At 55.3% G+C, this 21,494-nt stretch overlaps 1 protein-coding gene across 1 annotated transcript; it reads right to left on the bottom strand.

Moving 5' to 3' along the window:
* Nucleotides 1-162: 162 nt before the first annotated feature.
* Nucleotides 163-20,664, bottom strand: ERCC2 (ERCC excision repair 2, TFIIH core complex helicase subunit). Its single transcript, XM_007942907.2, has 22 exons — nt 20,557-20,664; nt 18,916-18,993; nt 18,773-18,835; nt 17,755-17,868; nt 16,982-17,098; nt 16,776-16,892; nt 15,629-15,752; nt 15,438-15,534; nt 15,196-15,329; nt 14,915-15,083; nt 11,479-11,597; nt 6,864-6,933; nt 6,708-6,777; nt 6,509-6,610; nt 4,592-4,655; nt 3,620-3,741; nt 1,713-1,805; nt 1,560-1,632; nt 1,247-1,317; nt 997-1,140; nt 743-886; nt 163-255 (listed from the first exon to the last, which is right to left on the bottom strand). Exons 1-22 carry the CDS (start codon nt 20,587-20,589, stop codon nt 163-165), a joined length of 2,211 nt encoding a protein of 736 aa, XP_007941098.2. The 5' UTR covers nt 20,590-20,664.
* Nucleotides 20,665-21,494: the final 830 nt, after the last annotated feature.

Genomic DNA, 21,494 nt, shown 5'->3' with positions numbered 1-21,494 from the left:
CGCTCCCTCCCATCACCCACTGGGCTCCCCCGCTGCCCTTCTCTCCTGCGATTAAAGGCGGTCCATTTGGCAACAAGGCACGTGTGTCTGAGATTTCCCGCGAGGTCCTTTGAGCTCCTCCTGGGGCACCGGGACCGAGACAGGAGCTGCAGGCCCGCCTGCTCACAGCTGCTGCGCGATCTGCTCGATCCTCCGCAGCGTCTCCTCCGACTGCAGCTGCTCCAGGCTGAGCAGGGACAGGCCCAGCTGATCCTCCTGCAGGGGCAGAGCCCAGGGGTCACCAGGGGACAGCCGCCGCCCTTCCCGGCTACCCTGGTGGGGACACAGGGCCCAGCAGTTATAAGTGAGGGCTTGTGTGGGGACCACGGAGCAGAATGTCTGAAATGGGACCATCCCGTGGAACTCAGTCTACGTCTCTGTAAACAGGACGCAGACCCTGGGGAGGGAGGCGGTAGCCAGAGACAGGCGTCTGGAGGCTGGCACAGAACCCTTCCTCTGGAAGGTGTGCTGACTCCTCCTCACCCCAAATCCTCTCCTCCTCCCACCTCTTCGGGGCAACCCCCCCCCCAATTCAGCACACGTGTGTCTTTGGCCCTCGAATCTCCCTTGGGTTCCCAGGCCCTGCATGTAGGTACACACTGAGCTCCCTGTGAGGGGCAGGACGACAGGCCATAGGGCTGTGGGGAGAAATCCAAGAGGGCTGCCTGGAGGAGGGAGCAAGTGCAGGGCTGCCTAAGCTCACCCGGTGGAATGGCTGTGCCATCTGTCTCAGGAAGTACTTGGCCACCTGGACACCCTCATCCACGGTCAGGTTGAGGTTGGCGTCCGTGAGGTGCTCCTGGATCCAGCGGGGCAGCTTCCCCCGCTTGTCCGCCCGGGCAAACCGCTGTGCGCAGGAGGGGGACGTCAGGGGAGCCTGGCTCCCCCTCGGCCCCCGCCCCGTCTGTAAAGCGACTGGGCAAACAGCCTAGTGCTTGGGAGCTGGTGGGGGTGCACCTTGTCAGCAAAGACCATGAGCCCGTAGTCAGTCTTGCCCCGGATGGCGCGGCCGACACACTGGGCCGCGTGCCGCATGGCGTCGAAGGTCAGGAAGTCGTTCTCGCGGATCTGGAACTGGTCCCGCAGGTACTCCAACCGTGCCTGCCCGCAGGGATACACACGGACAGTGGGGGCGCCGCCCCTCCCTCCCCTGTTCCAGCCTAGTGCCGTGAGGAGAACCCCGAGACAGGCCCCAGGTGCTGCTCACCTTGAGAATACGGCTCTGGGTGTAGACATAGGGGACCCCAAACATGATGACAGCCCGCCCGTAGTGGTGCACTAGGGGCAAGGGAAGAGCGAGGAGGGGTTACAAGTGGACGACTGGAGGGGCAACACGTGGGCTGAGAGGATGGGGAGCCGGCAAGCGTGGGGAGAGTGGGGGTGCCCTAGGGGCCCCAGGTTGCAAGCGAGAGCCCCGCTCATGCCAGGTCGTGGGTGGCTGGCTCTTTGGGGGAGTAGTGAACTGGGCTTCCAGAAAGCCCCACGCAGGGGACAGGGCTGGGCGAGCCTGGCCCACTCACCAAAGTCGATTCCCTCAGACACTTTGCCCCGGGCCACGGACAGCAAGATGGCTCCACGGCCGTTCTCACAGGCCTGGGGAGGGGCCACATGTCACTGGGAGCTGCCTCCTTGGGCCACCCAGGCCAGTCTTCCAGTGCCCCCCCCCAGCCCACCTCCTGGTACTTCTCCAGGGCAACGCTGGTCTCGGCCCCATCCTGGGTTTCAATGAAGAGCAGCTTGTTCCTCTGCACGTTCTCGAGGATGCCCTGGGAAGCATCAGCGGGGAGAGGGTTTGGGATCGGCACAGCAGACACGGCATGGTCTTCCCGGATCAGCCCAACTCTGCCACAGACTCCCGCCAACGGACCATTTTTCTGTCTGGGCCTCAATTTCCCATTGCACCCATGGGTTGGGGACAGGGGTGGGCTGTGGAACTGTCCAATCTCACTTCTTTTGGGAAGTGGGGAACCAGTAACTGCACCCCACCTCCTGGGCAAGTGGCACAAGCGGATCAGTCAGGGCACTCCACCTCCTGATTGGTAAAAGGGCTGACCAGGAGCCAGGCAGAGCCAATCAGAGACTGCCCTGAGAGTTCCTACATAACACTGCAGGGCTTACTCCAATGCTGCAGTTCACTGAGACGATGTGGTACTAACACAAGGACAGACACACAGACCAGTGGGACAGAGCAGAGGGCAGAGGGTCCAGAAACATACACGTGGGCAGTCACCTACAGTGCAGTGGGGAAGGTCTTTTCAGTAAATGGTGCTGGAGCACCTGGATGTCCATATGGGCAAAGTGAACCATAAGCCTTTCCTCACACCATAACCAAAGAACGTGAGGGACCTCCCAGACCTAAATGTGAAAGCTGAAACTACAAAGCTGTTACAAGAAAGCACAGGAGGCTGCCTTCGGGACCTTGGAGCAGGTAAAAATTTCTCAAAGTAAACACCAAAGGCACTCAGGATATGGGGCTCGTGGGGCCAGTGGTCGTATCTCCCACTGTGTGGAAAGAGTCCATCTGAGGACAAGGCCGAGGTCTATGTCAGGAGCAGATGAGGTTCCAGCCCACTGCATTCCCTCATCCCTCACTTCACCTCCAAGAAGTGTCTGCTTTGACCATCCCCCCAAGCACTGGGGACGTGGTGAGCCCAGAGAAAGGGCCGAACAGCCCACTCCCCGTCCACATCCTGCTGGTCGCCCAGCGCCCACTGTGGGGAGCCGTTCCAGGACGCCCCGACCCCCACGTGCTTCCCCAGAAGGGGCTTCCATGGACTCGCCAGAGTTCTGCCCGACTTCCCCGGAATCTTCCTTCAACAGCTAGCTTGCTGCCCAGTTTTTCCACACCCAACCGCATGTGCTGAAGGGGTAGTTACAGGGGTAACCCCATAAAAAGATGAGAGGGGACAAGGAACCCAGAAAGTAGGTGTGAGGGTTAAGTTTGTGTGTCAACTTGGCTGGTTGAGTGGCTGGGCAGCTGGATGCAGTATTCCCCATGATGAGACTGGTTATCAACTCCATGGTGGAATCTACTGGGAGCAGCTAAGTAGCTGCCTTTGGGTATGTGGTCTGCTTCCTGTATATAAGGAGAAGCCTTGGGGAACGGTCTCTAGCTCATGGCATGCTTGAATCTCGCATGTAGCCGTGTGGTTCAGCAGCCTGCCATGCCCTGCTGACCTTGGGATTTTCAGTACACTTCACAGCTTGCCGTGTGGTTTGCTAACATCAGGACTGTGCCTTTTTACTTGTCAACCTTGGGCTCGTCAGCCTCAGCAGCCAGCAGCTGTCTGAGTGAAGAAACGCCTCCAGCTCCAGCCGGCTGGGAGCAGGAGGCAGAGCTGCCAGAGGCTGCCAGTGTCTTGTTTTTGAGCCTGACTTAGGGGGGCACAGTGGCCACAGGGGTGTACGTCACTAATTCCTTATACTGTTTGCGTGTGTTTTATACGCCGTGCTGGTCTATAGGAGACATGATTTCACCACAGAAAAAGACTGAAAACAAAGCCAGCACACAGAGGAACAGAGCCCAGGGCTGAGGAGAGCGGAGCCTTTCCAGGGAGTGGGCAGTGGGGTGGGGACGCACCTGCTCGTACCAGGAGGCCACGGTGCTCTCCATGTACTGGTAGCTGGTGAAGAAGGCCACGATGCCGTCGGGGACCACGGCAGACATCTCCAGCAGGAGGTTCCCATAGTTCCGGATCACCGCTGTGGGGGGTCAGAGGTCAGCCACTCCTGGCTGGAACGTTCCAGTCTAATGCTATCTGATCCCCACTGAGGCTGCCTGGAGGGCTGTTCACAGGCATTCCACATCTCTTCCTTCCAGGCCTGTGGGAGGGCCCCCTCCCTGCCCCCTGCCGAGCCACGTGACTTGCCACAGCCAGGGAAACAAGTGCAGAAGTGGCCACGTGTTACTTCTGGGGTAGTGTGTAGCTATACCTTAACCATGTCACCATGATGCCACCCTTGATGTCACGCTGCCTTGGGGTTAATGGACTAAACTGTGTCCCTCAAATATATGTGTTGCAAATCCTAACCCCTAGAGCTGTGGGTATAAGACCATTTGGGAATGGGCTGTCTGTGTTATGCTAATGAGGCAGGATTAGCATAGAATGTGCCTTTAGTCAGTCTTTTCTGAGATATAAAAGAGATTAAACAAGCGAGCAGGGCAGAGTTGGGGGGACGGAGATGCCACATGGCAATCTCCAAGGAACCAGGAAACGGGACCCTTTCCCAGAGTCGAGAGAGAAGCCTGCCCCCCCAGAGCCAGCACCTTGAACCCAGGCTTGTAGCCTCCTCAACTGTGGGAGAAGAGATTCTGCTTGTTCAAGCCACCCCGTTACAGTGTTACTGTTACAGCAGTACTAGGGATAAGACACTCGGTGATGTGCCCCACGGCAGGGATTCCCACAGCGAGATTTGTGCTATGGGCGAGAAATACACCTGTGTGTCACAGCTGAGAGCAGAAGGTGTTTTTACCACAGTCGGACTGGGGCCCATACTGACCAGTGCCCTCCCCTCTCACAACTCGTACAGACCACCCCCATGGCCAGCATACCGATATCTTCCCGCGTTTCAAATTTGGAGCTGATGGCCACCTGGTCGTTGCCACGGCCAATGATCTGGAGTGAGCAAGAGAGACCATCATAAGCAAAGCAGCAGCAAAGGTGCCAGGCGTGGGAGCCAGTCACACACCAGTGCTGTTCTCTGCTTCACAGGGACATGAGCTCCCTGGAAGAGCCCTTGGGTACCCTGTGACCTGTACTGTCAAGAGGAATGAACAGAGAAGGCGAGTCACCTGCCCAGGGTCACACAGCAAAATAAACAGCAGAGATGGAATCGAACCCGGGTCTGTCTATGCCCTTAACCAGCATGCTATGCTCCAGCTGACCCCAGGCTCCAAGCTAGGGGCTTCCAGAAGAATCCTTCTCACTGTGACTTAGCAGCTGCTGTGCACCACCACAGGACCATGATCTGATAAGCGATTCCCACCGGTCCCCAATCCCTTAAGCTACCGCCGTCTGTCAGTGTGCTGTATTTCGGTGGCCTGTGTGACTGTGACGCTGGTGGACAGATTTCAGTGGAGCTTCCAGACTGAGAGAGACCAGGGAGAAAGGCCTGGGGGTCGTCTCTGTAAACAAATCACTGAGGGCCCTGCGGGTCACAGTGCAGTACTGTCCACTGTAGTGCCGGCTGTTTCAGGAAAGCCCTGCAGCCAGAAAAGGACACGATGTAGAGGGTCAGTGACAAGGAAGGAAACCCTCCCTGAGACAGGGCGCTCTGGTGGGGCAGTGGTTGAGGCATTTGGCTGCTAACCAAAAGGTGGGTGGTTCAAACCCACCAGCCACTGTACAGGGGAAAGATGAGACAATCTGCTTCCATAAAGACTGTTGTTGTTCTTGTTGTTTGCCGTCGAGTCGGCCCCAACTCATAAAGACTGACAGCCTTGGAAGCCCTGTGGCGCAGTTCCACTCTGTCCTCTAGGGGCGCTGTGAGTCAGAATCAGCTTGACAGCATGCGTTTGGTTTGGGCTTTGCTTCTGTAAAGACTGACAGTCTTGGAAAGCCTACGGGGTGGTTCTATTCTGTCCTATGGGGTTACCGTGTTGGAATCCACTGGATGGCAGTGGGTCTGGGCTGCTGGAGACGGACTGCCACGTGGCTGCAACAATGGACTCATCCCCCAACTGTGACTTTGCACAGGACTGGGCAACATTCTGTGCTGCTGAGCACAAGGCCACCATGAGCCAGAGTTTCTTCAAAGGCAACTGACAACAACCACCCATTAAGGGCGATTCCAAAAGCCAGAAAGCTTGGGCAACTCCCAACGTTGTTCTGAAGTTTGGGGCAAACCCATTTAGTAGTGAAAGAAACCCTACCCTGGCCTGCCTTGAGCCTACTTCACAGCTTTAGTTCTTCCCCCTACGTCCCCCGAGAGGGACCCTTCAAAACACGTTGCTGCTGAGATAGGAGTTTGAGCGGAGGGAGCAGCCCAGACCCGCTGGGTGTCAGAGGACACGAGACATTGACGTTGGGTGGGAAATTCTGACTTCCAAATGACACATGGCTCCGGGGCTGTGGACAGGTGACTGAGGGCCCGGTCACGATACGTTTTACAGCAGAGAAGATTCAGCAGAGAGGCAGGGTCTCTTATCAAGGCCACAGCCGGCCGATGCAACAGGCAAAGCCAAGTTAACCGGGGCAGGGACTGCGCTCTACGCTGTGCCAGGCCCTGGGCTACACAGGGCTTTCAGAGCCGGTGTCTCGCTAAAGCTTCTCAAGGGGACCAGGAAGATTCGTTTCCTTTTTATAGATGAGAAAACTGAGGCTTGGGGAGCCGTGCCCACAGCGAGCCGCGGACTCACGCCCAGGTCCGTCTGAATCCTGAATCCATGCCATCGCCAGTGAGGAGGTGGTGGGAGGATAAAGGTGACCCCTTGCTCCCCCTCCCTGCCTCCCCACTCCCTTCCACTCACCATGGGGCAGAGGCACACCCTGGCCAGCGTCATGGTGAAGGTTGCCATGGTGACAGGGTGGAAGTCCAGAATCTTGGGGTAGATGTCCAGCGGGGACAGCGTCTGGGGCGGGGGACAGCGGGTGGGGTCTCAGCAGGACCGGTGGGGACATGGGGTGGCCGAGGAGAGGGCTGGAGGTGGGAAGGAAGGGGGGCCTCACCCCAGATGTGATGATGACAGACTGGAAGCGCTCAAACACGGGCTTGATGGCCAGCGAGGCGTCCATGCAGCTGCGGGAGTGGGTGAGGGCAGGTGGTGAGGGTGGGTAGGCGGGCCCTGTGGGCGTTCCCAACCCCACCCACGAGCCGGCTCTCACCTGAAGTGCAGGATGGGATTGGCAATGGTCGGGGTCCTGTCATCAAAGGGCTCAATGATGATGGTGAAACCTTAGGGGGGTAGGGGTCATGAGACATCTCTGCTCTGGACGGCACCCACGTGTCCGCTCCCACCCACATGTCCCCGCCACCCACTGCCCCGTTAGTAAACAGTGCCAAGCACCAGCCGCCCACGCCAGAAATCCAGACATCTGGCTCCAGAACACACCCCGACCCGGCTACCTCTCCCTGACGTTCTTGGGGGACCCCAAGCAGAAAGCACCCAAGTCAGTTCCTCAGACTCTCCCAGAGCTGCAAGGGGCCAAAGCCTCCGGCCTTCTGCCGTGACCTCTCTACCTACCAGCAAACCAACCGGCTCTGCTCCAAAACTTATCTGCGACCCGCCCGCCCCTCCCCACTCCCACCCCGCTGTCCCCTCCTCATGGGCTCCCGGCTCCCCACTGTGCCCTTTCACTGACATCCCACACACCGGCCAACGCAATCCTTTAAGTCCCAATCAGGACACATTCCTCTCTGCTCACAGCCCTCCCGTGGCCCCCACACTCCTCCAAAGTCTAGAATCGCCTGTGAAACTTGACCGTGTCCACCCATGTGGCCGCTTGGGATGTAAGTAGACTGTCACCTCCTCAGAGGCCTCTCCCGGCCACCCCTTCGTCACGGGAGCTCGTGTCAGGCACGCTCCCCACCAGCAACCGACCTACTCGTTGATGGTATTTGCTGAATGTCACCATGCTTGGTTATGTATCTGGGAATGGAGTCTGTCTTGGTTTGTGCAGCCTCCCCAGTGCTGGGCCTGGCCCAGTTGTCAAACCATGGATCATGAATGAATGAATTCACAGATTCACTTAGAGAAAAAGAAAATCATCAAGTCCTAGTGGCACAGTGGTTGAAGCACTGGGCTGTTAACCAAAAGGTCGGCAGTTCAAACCCACCAGCCACTGTGCGGGAGCAAGATGAGAAGTCTGTTTCCCTAAAGACTGACAGCCTTGGAAACCCTATGGGGCAGTTCTACTTTGTCCTACAGGGGTGCTGCGAGTCAGAATGGACTGGGAAACGGTGGGTTTGGTTCTTCTGTGGCCTGTGCTGGGTGGTGCTGGGGACATGGTGGTCTCCCCAGTCATGCTACCCTGCTGGCTCCCAGTCCAGCGGTGGAGACAGCCCTGTCCCCAGAGAGTGACGACACAGAGTGGGTGGGGCCGGGCTGGGGAGCCCAGAAGGGGCCTGGAATTAGGGAGGGCTTCCAGGAGGAGGGGACATGGCTACTGACCTGAGAAGTGAAAGGTGGGGGGAGGCAGCTGGGGACAAGGAAGACAGGAGGGCATTCTAGGTAAAACAATGTGAGGTCTTTGTGGAGAGGAAGAGGGAGGAGAGAAAGGGAAAATGGGGCAGGACAGACAGACAGACATAGAAGAACCAGCAGGACCTGCTGCTGACTGGCCCCAGGGAGGGAGGATGGATTCTCTGTCCTCCTGCTGAAGCCACCCAGCCACGGGACATCACATGATCACATGGGCCTGACCTGGTTCCCTGCATCGAACAATAATCCTGGTTATCAGCCTGTGCCCTCGGCCAGCTGAAAGCTGAGGGAGGGTGGGAACACTGGCCGGTAAAGCCCCGATCCATCTCCGGAGACCTGAGGATCACCCCACTCCCCCCCAGTCCCCCCCACCCCACATCGCTCTCCACAAGCCCTTTCTCTCTGCCCCAGGGCCCACCCTGGTCCAGGCCCTTCTTCTGCTCGGGCCCTGGCCAGAGGAGTCTTGTTTAAAACCCAAATCCAACTCTGACCCACCCTTGCTCAGAACCTGCCATGGTTCCCCAGGGCCCTAGGGACCAGAAGGACCAACTCCTTACCACAGGGCTGTGGGCTAAACTGTGCCTTCCCCAAAAAGGTATGTTGAAGCCCTAACGCCCAACAGCTGTGCAAGTGACCTGCTTTGGAAATAGGGTCTTGGGAGATGTAATCAAGTTAACAGGAGGTCATACTGATACATAGAAGGAAACTTTCTTCACTGATTACCAGGGATAGGAGAAAAATTTCTAGATAGGTTGGGAAAAAGATATACACACATCTATACACCAAAGAGGGCTGGCAGGTCAAACCCACCAGCCACTCCTCAGAAGGAAGATTAGGCCATCTACTTCCATAGTGATACCGCCCTGGAAACCCAGAGATGGTCAATGAGTAGAAATCGACTGGATGGCAGTGAGTTTGGTTTTTGGTTTGTTATATAAACCAAAGATTATTAGAGGTTACTGGGGTAAGAGGGAGGGGGAAAGGGGAAGCTTTTGTTTGTGGGGCACCAAGTTTATGCTAATAAAAAACTCAGTACCTTCGAGTTGGATCCGACTCATAGCGACCCCTCCTTGGGTTTCCAAGGTGATATCACTATGGCAGTAGATTGCCCAATCTTCCTTCTGAGGAGTGGCTGGTGGGTTTGAACCACCAGCCTTCTGGTTAGCAGTCAAATGCCTTAGGCACTGCGCCATCAGAGCTCCCTTATGCTAACAGGTGGTAGAACTATTTTGGAAAAGGGTAGCAGTAATGGTGGCACAACATGAAAAATGCCACCAGTGTCCCTGAGCTATAGATGGGAAGTTGTTATGTTGGCAAATGTCTTGTTGTGTATGTTTTCACCACAATAAAAGTTAAAAAAAAAAAAAAAGAGTAGCTCATACTACGGGTTGAGCCTGGAGGGCTCCTGACTATCATCCTGAGATACTTTAAAGCTAGAACTGAAACTAGCCTGAGGTCACGCTGTAGCTATGTAAACAAACTGATTCACAAAACGAAGATTTTCACCCACGAGGACTGTGCTCCTTTGAAAGATCATCTATAAGTGTCCAAACGGTCAACAGTGACTTTCAAACACAGATGAGAAGGTCAGGGGGCAGGGAAACTAGATGAATGGAAACAGAACCACCAGAATGCATATCATGAGCATGTTCACACATTGTGAAGAACATGACCCACATCATTGAACAGCTTGTGCAGGAATCGTTGAATGGGAAACTCAACTGCTCGGTCAGCCTTCACCAGAAACACTGTGATGTATCATTAAAAAAAAAAAAAAAATGAAGTTACACTGGATTAAAACCAAGCTGACGCAGTCAAGGTGCTTCCGACTCATGGCTACCCCGTGTGTGTCAGAGCACAGCGGTGCCCCACAGGGCTACCAATGGCTGATATTTTGGAAACAGACTGCCGGCCCTCCTTCTGCGCCACCCCTGGGGAGATCTGAACTTCCCACCTTTGAGTTAGTAGCTGAGCATGTTAACCACGCTGGATTATGGTGGCCCTGATCCAATGACTGGTGTCCTTATAAAGAAAGGGCCTTGGAGACTGCAGTGTAGTAAATTACTTAGTGTGGCTTTTCTACCCATAAGACTTTGTACTCCGAGGTGGAATTTGTCATGAGCAACTGAGGAGCTCCTGATTGCTAAAGTTATCCACCTGGGGTATTTCTGTTGAGCAGTGGCACAAAGCAATGTTCCAGGAAGTTCGCTCTTTCTCAGGTGCTTAGAATACTTATGTTATGATTGGCTAGTTTGGCCACTCTGCCAGGCTCAGAAGGAGGCCTCCTAGAGGCAGAGGGCTCTGTTACTGCTGGCTGAGAAGGACGTGCTGTGGAGAGAAATGCGCTCCTGAGAGAAACACGCTCCTGAGAGACACGCGTTCCTGAGAGACATGTGCGGCTGGGAAAGAGACTCAAGAGACATGCATTGCTGACAGAGACACGCACTGCTGGGAGAGAGACTGAGAGAGACTGTTGGCTGAGAGACGGCATGCTGAGAGAGACTGAGCGTTTTTCCTGAACTTGAATTGTAGCCTGGTGCTTCCCTAATAAACCCCGTAATCTGTGAGTTCTGTGTGGCCACTGCAGTGAATTATCAAACTCAGCAGAAAGGTGGTGAGTGCTGCAGGAGGAATGGTTGGTATCAGGCCTTGTGAAAGGGCTGGAGGGAGGTAGCATGTCTGTCCTCACAATAATGGGCCTTGGGCTACTGATGGTGATTCTGTCTTCCTCTTATGCAGTTAGAAGAGGTCAGAAGATGTGGCCTTGCTGCCCTTTAGCAGAGACACACAGAGGGAAGATGGAGCCAGAGGCTGGAGTGACGCAGGTGTAAGCCAAGGACTGCCAGCAACCACCAGAAGCTAAGACGGGGCTGGAAGGAAACTCCCTTGGAGTCTTTGGAGGGAGCATGGCCCTGCTGACCCCTCTAGAAGTTTTAGGGACCAAACTTATGCTGTTGTAAGCCACCCAGTTTATGGAGGCAGCTACAGGACCCTAATACACAACCCGACAGAGTGAACCAACCCTGTAGAACTTCTCCAGCCTCATCTCAGACCCCTGCCCCATCCCCCTCCACTCCATAGCCAAAGGGAGCCTTGGGACATACAAATCAGAGCAAGAGACTCACTCCCTCAAGAACTATCTATGGCTCCCCACTGCCCTCAAAATAGAGTGCAAACTCCCAAGCCCTACAAGGCCCTGCATATCCAAGCCTCTGTCAACAGTCCTCGAGACTCTGCAGGCACTTGCTTCTAGCTGCCAGAAGGCCCAGCAGAGAAACAGGAGTCCGGGGGAAGCTTACCCTTGGCATAGGTGCTGACTAGGGTGGCGAAGTTAGCAAGCAGGGTGAGGGGGGAGAAGTCGGCTAGGTCAGCAATCTCCAAGGTGTGCAGAAGGGATCGGAGGCGCTCAGCGCAGAACCTGGTGGGAGGAGGCGAGATGGGCTGAGCAGGAGGTGGTGAAGGGAAGGCATGAATGGAACCAGCAGCCCCCTTCTCTGCTGCCAACAGGCGGGGGCACAAGTCCATCTCCCCAGGTAACCCTCCATGGGGCCAGGAACTGGTCCCCCCATCATATGACTATACTTCACACAAAACAACTATCACACTCCCTTCTGGGACACATGGTCACATGATCCCATATTCAGTTCTCAGTCAAAACCTACCACCAGACACACGGCTTCACAGAGACCCACAAGCGCACCCAGAACCCCATAATCACAACGTTTACTCTCAGCAACACATACACCATCAGTCTCAGGTACTCACACAACTGTACTGTGTGCAGAGATACAAGATGGCCTACACACAGGACTCGCAGCCCCTAACCCCACAGCTGGGATGAGGCTCTCACGGCTCAGGGATAGGTCCTGGAGCAGGGAGACCTGGCCTTGGAGCTGGGCCGATGGTCAGTTTGAAAGCTACCTTCCACTGGCGGAACCCCTGAGACTATGGCCCCTAGCTACCCATTAGGTCTGGAAGTGAACTCACTCCTGTGGCTTCCAGCCAAACAAAAAACAAGCATATGAGCTGAGCATTTATATTAGGTAGATACACTCCTTGGGGAGATTAATCATGGGGAAATAGAAGGGCTGTGTGTGCACAGGGAGACAGCCTGGGGGCAGGAGTGCATGGGAGGGAAGGACACAGGGAAGAGGTAACTATGGAGAGGAAGTGGGAGGGAGCTGTTGCATTGTGGTCAATGTCATGAGACAAAACGTATGTGAACTACTGTATGGAAAGTGAATTTGCTCTGTAAACTTTCACCCAAATCACAGTAAAACTGGGGGAAAAAAAAAAGCTACCCTCCAAATGTCACGTCCTCAAGCCTGTCTTCTCTACCCCTGGACAGAGCCAGGCCTCCCCTGGGCTCCCCCGGCCCCGCCCTGTCCACTCTGGGGAAAAGCCTGTCTCCTACACCAGACCGGGAGCTCATGAGGGCAGGGCCACTGTCACCAGTGTGTCCCTAGCACTGCCTTGCGCTGACATTGACCAGGTGTTCAAGGCCTGTGCATTCATGAATGACTGACAGGAAGAAAGGATGGACGTCTTCAGTCTGCTGGCTGCTCATGTTTTTGTTTGCCCCCTCACAGGCCTCCTCCACCAGGAAGCCTATCCTGATCTCCAAATCATGACTTCCTGTCCCTTCTCTCTATTGATTCTCATGAGTCTGTTAGGGGTGGGAGCAAGTGTCTCTTGGTCCTACTGCATCTCCTTCTCCAGGAAGCCCTTCCTGATACCCAGCCTGGGTCAGACATCTCTTACTACCCCATGCCAGCCTCTGCCCACATTGGGTCATCACTATTTGTATTTGGGGACAGGTCTGTCTTCCCCGCTGCCCTAGGAGACATGGGAGGGTCAAGCGGGGGTGATCTCAGTCACCGCTGAGTCCCCAGCACCGAGTGGGTGCTCAGGCAGCACGTATGGAATGACCAGGGCCCTCTCTTTGCCCTCACAAGCCTCTGAAGCAGAAGAGACCCAGGTGAACTCGCACTGAAGGCACTTTACCCCCTCAGAGCAGAGCAGCCTGCTCAGTGCTGTGTGGCCCTGGGCAATGACTTCTCCTCTCTGGTCTCAGTTTCCTCATCTGCAGGTTGGGGCCACAGCATCGAGGAGTCGGTGAGGCACAGACTGTAAAGTGCGGGCCCAGTGCTCACGCGGTCAGTCGTCTGTGTTGTCACTCTCATTTTACCAGCAGAATAGAAAACTCAAGAGGAAAAGATGACGACCCCCTACCCATTTTACAGAGGTGGAAACTGAGGTCCAGAGAGGACCAGTGACCTATCCAAAGCAAGCAGCCCTCCCATCCATTCCTGGCCTGCTCTGTGCCCCAAGGGGTGACCCCTAAAGCCAGCACCATGAGAACTCCCCTGCCCTCGGGCTTCCGGAAAGAGGGTTCCTGGCCGAGAGGCACCAGCAGGAGAGAGAGGCGTCCAGGGCATTTCCTCTCGCTCCTGCCCTGCTGGGCCCCGCGGTTCAGGTCCCAGCTCCTCTTGGGAGCCCCTCTCCAGGGCCAGCCCTGCTGACTCTCAGTAACCCTCTCTCCCCGCCCCTATGGCCCCAGGTGGCAACAGCTCCTGCAAGTCCCCAGGGGCAGTGAATGTCTGTGGTCTCCTGCACCCTGCCTGCCCGTGTTATTGTTGTAGGAGCCATGGAATCGATTCTGACTTCATGGAGACCCAATGCGACAGAGAACTGCCCCACAGCGTTTTCTAGGCTGAATCTTTACTAGGTTTTTCTCCCAAAGAGCTGCTGGGTAGGTTTGAACTGCCAACCCTTTAGTGGACAGCTGAGTGCCTGACACCCGCAGGGCCCCTCCTAATTCCAAAAACCAAACCACACTGGAGTATGATCGACAGCACTCCTTGCACCATTATCACCTACTATCTGCCAGGCATGATAGTTGAACCTAAGGAGCTCTGGTGGTGCAGTGGTTAAAGCATTCAGCTGCTAAACGAAAGATCTGTGGTTTAAACCCACCAGCCGCTCCGCGAGAGAAAGACAAGGCAGCCTGCTCGGTGAAGACTGACAGCCTTGGCAACTGTATGGTGCAGTTCTACTCTGTCCTCTAGGGGTGCTGTGAGATGGCTATTGTTGTTATGTGCCCTGGAGTCTGACCTGACTCATGGCGACCCCTCCTTGGGTTTCCGGGGCAGTATCACTACGGAAGTAGATTGCCCAACCTTCCTTCCGAGGAGTGGCTGGTGGTTTGAACCGCCCGCCTTCTGGTTAGCAGTCAAGTGCCTTAGGCACTGCACCACCAGAGCTCCCTGTGAGGTGGCAGTGGGTTGTTTTTTTCATAATTGAATCTAGGTGCCATTGAGTCAATTCCAACTCACAATGACTCTCCGTGACAGAGTAGCCCCTCCAAGGGTTTCCAAAGCTGCCATCTTTACGGAAGCCGACTGCCACATCTTGCTCCCAAGGAGCAGCTGATGGGTTCGAATTGCCGGCGTTCTGGTTAGCAGCCAAGCGTTTAACCGCTGCGCCACCAGGGCGTCTCTGCTGTAAGCAGTCCTTCCATTAAACTCTGTAGGGGAATTCTATAATACAGTTGTGTAATGCTCACTAAGCCCCTGCCCAGCACGGGGACCCAGGACTACCTCTCACCAACTCAGGCACCTGCCCCCAACCCACACCTGCCGGGGTCCCACATGCCTTCCGGGCCACAAGGTGACCCGAGTCTACGGGCACGTTGGAGAAGTCAGCCGGCAGCCGATGTGCAGGCCCCAGGCGCACCTGAGGGGCTTGCGCTGGATGCACACGCGCTGGGCCAGTCCGCTCAGGAAGGCGGGGGGGCTCTCCTGCACCACGTGCTGCACGCGCAGCCGCCACTTGACGTACTCCAGCAGCCGCCGCAGGAAGCCCAGGAAGTGCTCGGCGGTGCGGATGGAGCCGGGCACCGCCTCTGAGGGGAGGAGAGACGCCAGGTCAGCAGCCTGGGACACACACACAGACACACACACACACACACACACACACACACCCCGCAGCCGGTGGGGGGGCGGGGCGGGACTCACCCTGCAGCACCTCGTCCGGCAGCACCGGGTTGGCCAGGTGGGCGTCGGTCTCCCGGGCTGCACTGGCCTCGCGCAACCCTTCCACCAGGCGCCGGTACTCTTCGCGCAGACGCTGTTCATCCGTCTCCTTGATCCTGCGGGAGGGGGGCGTGGTTAGAGCTGCTAGAGCCGGGGGGCACTGGGGTGAGGCTGGGAGAGGTAGGCGGGCGGGGAACAGGGCGAGCCCCGGGTTGTCACCCCACCTGAGCACCGTCTTCTGCAGGGTCTCCAGGTTGCCCTGGCAGCGGTCAAGGGTCCGACGGGTGATGTTGACACTCATGGAGTCGATGCAGACGTTGTCTGCGAGGCAGGGAGAGGACAGGGCTGGGCGGGCCAGGGGACAGCAGCAGTCTGAGGGGCAGGGGCTGCTTGCCCACCCCCACGCCTTCCTCACCAATGTTGTGGGCCTCGTCAAAGACCACCACAGCCTTGCGGGCCAGCTCCTTAGACACCAGGTCAGCAATCTTGGGGTCCAGGAGATAGTGGTAGCTGTAAACCACCACATTGGCGTGCAGGATCTGGACACGAGGAGGTGGGGATACTCCAGCGAACCTGCCAGCGCCCACCCCTGGCCCTGCCATCCCCTCACCCACCCCACCCCACCAGGTAACTCCTTCACAAGCAGAGAGTCCAGGCAAGGACAGTTAGGCAGTAGGACAGGACCAGAGACAGAGACACATGGGGCAGGGGGTGGGCAGACAACCATGGAGAAGAGACAGCCGACAGAGACAAGCTGACACGGACCTATTCCCTGTGGTGCAGTGACTGACTCGGTCTGGCTCTTTCCTCATGGTCTTTGTGACTCCCACCAGATGACTGGGACTATGCAAATGTAAGGTGTTTGTGGCCCACCAAGGGGACTGGATAGCTTGTAAGTAACGTAAACGAGGTCCATGGCACCCCTGTGGGGGTGGGGCCATGGAAATAAGGTGTCTGGAACCCTAACATGGGATCGATCAGTTTTGTCATCCTGCTAGGCTTAAAACGAGCCCTCCCACAGGCAGAAAGGGGGATCTCACAGTCATTAAGAGTAATAGAGCTGGAGGTAGAGGGAAGCATGTCCTTGGACCCAAAATCCCTGCGCCAGGCCTCCTTGGCAGACAAGCAGCAGAGATGGTGGCAGGAGAACCACGAGGCACGGGGCAGAGCGGCAGGCTTGCCAGCCCACAGAGCGAGAAAGCCGAGTGCCCTTGGGCAGGAGCCTTGCTGGTGAAGTGGGGTGAGCTGAAAAGAGCTTTATGGCACCTGCCCAAGCAGGGCAGAGGCCAGGCCAAGAGGCCAAGGGCTGAAGGGAGGCTGTCCTGACTGAAGAACCATGTCCTGAGCACATTCCTGAACCTGAACTGTAACCTGCTACTTCCCTAATAAACCCCACAATTGTGAGTATCATCTGTGAGTTTTGTGTGGCCACTGCAATGAATTATCGAAGCCAGCAGAGGAGTGAGGGTCGTGGGAGGGATGGATACAGACACAGACAGACACAGAGACAGGCAGGCAGCCCTCACCCCCACCATCCTGCCAGCCCCCAGCAGCCTTCTCACCGAGTAGCGGGCAAGGAAGTAAGGGCACCAGCCCTGGCGCCGTCCCAGGGCCTTCAGGTCATCCAGGTTGTAGACACCAGCAGGGAGGGGCACCTGGCGCCCATGGACGTCAAATTCCTGGCATGGGGGCAGGAGGCTTCAGGGTCAGGGAGTCTGGCAGCCATGGGCAATTCCATCCCATCCCTTGCCCTGCCCCCCCCCGGCACCTCGTAGAAGCGGCAGTGTGGGAGGCTGGAGTCCTGTTGGTGTTGCGCCCGCACGTACGAGGCCGTGAGGCTGTGGCATTTCCCATCCACGTCCTTCCCGAAGCGGAGAGGCGTCACCTGTGTCAAGCACGATTACACAGAGGTGAGAATGTGGAAGTAAAAGAAAATTACAACTACAGTTCAATTAGGATGTTACTCTCTCACCTCAATGATATTCTTACATAATGTCCTGAAACTGACACCCTGTTAGACTTTTCAATGAATTGCAATTAAAAAAAAAAAATTGAAAGTACATGGCTCTCTACAACAAGGATGAGCAGATAAGGGAGCAGGGAAACTAGAGCACTGGAAATGGAACAACCAGAATGCAATTAGAGAGAATGCGTTGTGAAAAATGTAACTGATGTCACTGTGTGGAAACCGTCAAATAGGAACCTAACTTGCTGTATAAAGTTTCACCAAAAACACAGTAAAGTATTTTAAAAAATTAACAAAAGTACATGGCTAGTAAGTTTCAGAGCCAGGAAACCATACCTGGAGGACTCCAGGAGCTGCCTTTTCAATCTCTCCCAGGCTGGAGAGAAGCAGGAAGGCTCCCCGGAGGAGGTGTGCTAGCCCAGGCCATGAACGATGAGTCAGAATTTGATGCGTGAGAAGGGGATTGTGTGCAAGGCCCCGTGTACCTCCCTTGGTCTGAGGAGCGAGGCCTCCTTGGTAGGTGGAGTCTTTCCTAACATTGCGGCTCAAGGGCAAGGTCAGGAACGAGCACTCACCTCAGGGTGAATACACAGGTTCTTCCGAGAGCTCAAAGCCAACCCCAAAAACGGCAGCTTCTCACCCTCCTGCTTCTCGTAGAAGTTCAGCAACTTGCGTAGCTCCTCAATCACCTGCTCCCGTTGGGGGAAACGTGGCCTCAGAGGAGCGTGGACTTGGGCCAGGCCCTTCCCCAGCCTCCAAATGCCCCCCGAAGCCAGCGAGGGTGACCACCAGGGGATGGAACACTGGGATCGCCCCGTGATGGTCAATGCTATGTGTCAACTTGGCTGGGCCCACGGCTCCCTGCTGTTGGCTGAGCACTAGCCAAGCTGCTGTCATGAAGCAGATACGTGTGATTAGGTCAGTGGGCCTCGGGGTGAGTGGATGGCCTTCGTAATGCAATCTAATGAGATGTAATGTAATATTATGTAATTCGAGCCAGTACCAGCTGCTGTCCGGTCAGCTCCCAACTCACGGCAACCACGTGTGTCAGAGTAGAACTGAGCTCCACGGGGTTTTATCAGTGGCTGGTATTTTTCAGATGTAGATTATCAGGCCTTTCTTCTGAGGTGCTTGTGGGTGGCTGTGAAACACCCAAGCTTTCAGTCAGCAACTGAGTGGGTTAACTCTGCCACCATTGATGGACTCCTAATGCAGTATAATCACCTTCCATAATATGATTATCTAATGGAATGGAATCAGTCAGTCAAGTGGCATGGTATCGGTATGAGGTAGAGCCTAAATCTAATCACCTGACATTAAAAATAATGGCACAGACTCAGTAGTGTGTGCGCATGCATGCGCACACAGAGCAAGATGGACAGTATGTGAGAATCATCTCCAGGCGAAGGAATGCCAAGAATCACTGGCAGACACCAGAACTAGGAGAGAGGCCCGCGGAAGGAATCGACACAACTGAGACCCTGATTTGGAATTCCAGCCTCCAGAATTGCAATAACCATCTGTTCTTTAAAGCTACCTGTGTATGGCATGTCTGTTACAAAAGGGCTAGGAAATTAAGACACCCTGGCTCACCTTCTCAATCTCAGGCACAGTCCGGGAGCAGTAGATGAGTTTGGTTACCTCCAGCGGGTACGCCTGCCAATGACAACCAGGCTCAGCCCCCACGCAGTCCCTTCCCCCTGCCCCCTTCACAGGCCTCTCAGTAGGTCACTCACCCGCTGATATGCCATGATCAGAGCCAACAGCGACACTGTCTTCCCAGTGCCTGAGGGCATCTCCAGGACTCCATGACCCTGTGGGATGGAGACGGGAGGGACAAGACCCAGGCTCTCAGAAACTTGGGGACACAAATTCTTGGGACACTGCATCCACAAAAGCTTCCATCAACACCGCAGTTAATATCTTGGGGCCCAAGGTTGTATGTGTGTTGGGGGAGGGGGGATTGAATCCCACTTCTGCCACATCTTTATCAAAAACCAAACTCACTGTGGTCAAGTTAGATGCAACTCACAGCAACCCCTCCTTGGGTTTCCAAGGCAGTATCACTACGAAGTAGACTGCCCAATCTTCCTTCCAAGGAGTGGTTGGTGGGTTTGAACCGCCAGCCTTATGGTTAGCAGTCAAAGCCTTAAGTACTACGCTACCAGAGCTTCTGTGACCTCTTTAATGAGTGGTTTTAGGTAAGTGCCTTCACCTCTTTGGACTTCAGTATCCTCATCTCTAAAATGGGTCTAATAAGACTTTCCTCTTAACATAACTGTGAGGATTAATGAGAAATTGTGAGTTGATGACTGACTTAGCAAAGTATCTGCTGTACAGTGAGCTCACTTTTTCTTTTAACTTAGCAGACACTCACACAGCGCGTACTCAGTCCTTCGTGCTGCTCTGTGTGCCTCATCTCACACCCTACTGACATCTGGGGCTGGGGAATACTTAGCTGGGGGGTGGCTGTCCTTGCAAGTTCGACAGCATCCCTGGCCTCTACCTGCTAGAAACTAGTAGCACCCCACCCTCTCAGCCAGTATGGCAAGCATGGGGTCAAAATCCATCCCCACCTGACATGTATTAACTCTAAACACCTTCACAACAACAGTTGTTTCTATTAAAACCAGTTGTCTTCAAGTAGAGTCTGACTCATGGCGACCCTGTGTCTATCAGAGCAGAACTGCACTCCATAGAGTTTTCAGTGGCTAATTTTTTGGCAGTAGATTGCCAGGACTTTATTCTGAGGTGCCTGTGGGTAGACTCAATACTCCAATCTTTCCATTAGCAGCTGAGAAAGTTAACCATTCCCACCACCAGGGACTCCAAGCACTATCACCATGCCCCTTATACAGAGAAAAGAGTTCTGGTGGTATAGTGGTTAAAGCATTTGGCTTCTAACCAAAAGTTCAGCGGTTCAAACCCACCAGCTGCTCTGTAGAAGACAGACAAGGCAGTCTGCTTCCGTATAAAGATTTACAGCTTTGGAAACCCTGTGGGGCAGTTCTACCCTGTCCTATTGGGTCGCTGTAAGTCAGAATGGATTCAGTGACAATGCATTTGGCCTTTGTGGTTTTCACAGAGGGGAAAACTGGAACAGGGAGGTTAATTCACTTGTCCAAGGACACACAGCTTGTAGGCTGTGAGCCTGGGATTCCAACCTAGGGAACCACCTTCAAAGTCTATGTATCCCTACTCACTGGTTAATAAATACTAGCCATTAATTATTATTATTTTAGATGGCGGGAGATTTGGAGTCCTGGATTCCCAAGGAGCTCAGATTTCTGAAATCCTGGGGTCTTGGCGCTCTAGACGTCCGTCCTCCAACCTCAGCCCCACCTGTGATGTAGGCAGCGGCCGCCCGGCCCACCCACCTTGGCGTCTAGCGTGCGTTTGAGCTCCAGCATGTAGGAGAACTGCTCCGGGTAGATGTAGTCGTAGGGGAAGTAGACCAGCAGCCCATCCACGTTCAGCCTGGCAGCAGGGGCTGCTGGGTCAGTGCTCGTCCCCCATACCTCCCTCCAGCCCCCACGCTCCTCCGTCGTCGGGCCCAGAGGAGTTACCTGCTGGTCCCCTCCATTATCCCGCCAGTTCCTAAGAAGCCTTTGGGTCTCCCCGCTGACCATCCCCGTTACCGCCCCACCAGGGCCCGATCCCCGCCACTATCCCATCCCACCTCTTCAGCCTCCCCTCGCCCCGCCAGGGGCCCAAGGCGAGCCCACCAGTCCCCCCATCTTTCAGCCCACTGCGCCCGCTCGCGAGCCGCGGTCCCCAGCCCCCCTCTCACTTCATGGCGCCGGCCACCTTGAGCAGCGGCGTCGATCCGCCTCCCACATGAATATTCAGCGAGAGGCAGGGTCCGGAAGGTGGGAAGGCCGCTCCAACTTTCTCACGATCCCATTGGCTGGTTCCGCCCATGACTCTATTGGGGGAGGAGCCAATAGGGATACTGCGCGTGCGCTAGGCGATGAGCCGGCGGACTCCGGCGAGATGGGTGTCGCTGGAGGCGTCTCTGAGGATCGCCGAGTACCTAGGACAAAACACGGGAGGAAGAGAGCCGAGAATATCGATCCCATTCATTAGGCTTCGTTCTTCACGCATCTGCCCGGGTTGCCAAGAGTGTAGAATCTAGAAGAAAATAACAGGGAAATTGGAAATTCCTTCGTGGCTCACATGTTAAAAATGGCTTCATTGCATCAGGCAAACATACATTTATAAAGTGCCTGCTGTGTCCCTGTGGGACATAGAACTCCATCCCTTTATTGAGCAACTACTATTTGCCAGATATTGTGCAAGTGTTTTAATCTGTCAG

The sequence above is a fragment of the Orycteropus afer genome, unplaced genomic scaffold (genome assembly GCF_000298275.1).
Source record: "Orycteropus afer afer isolate SDZICR_OR568_19922 unplaced genomic scaffold, OryAfe1.0 scaffold00099, whole genome shotgun sequence".
NCBI classification, from domain to species: domain Eukaryota; kingdom Metazoa; phylum Chordata; class Mammalia; order Tubulidentata; family Orycteropodidae; genus Orycteropus; species Orycteropus afer.
This window is presented reverse-complemented; position numbering and strand designations above follow the sequence as displayed.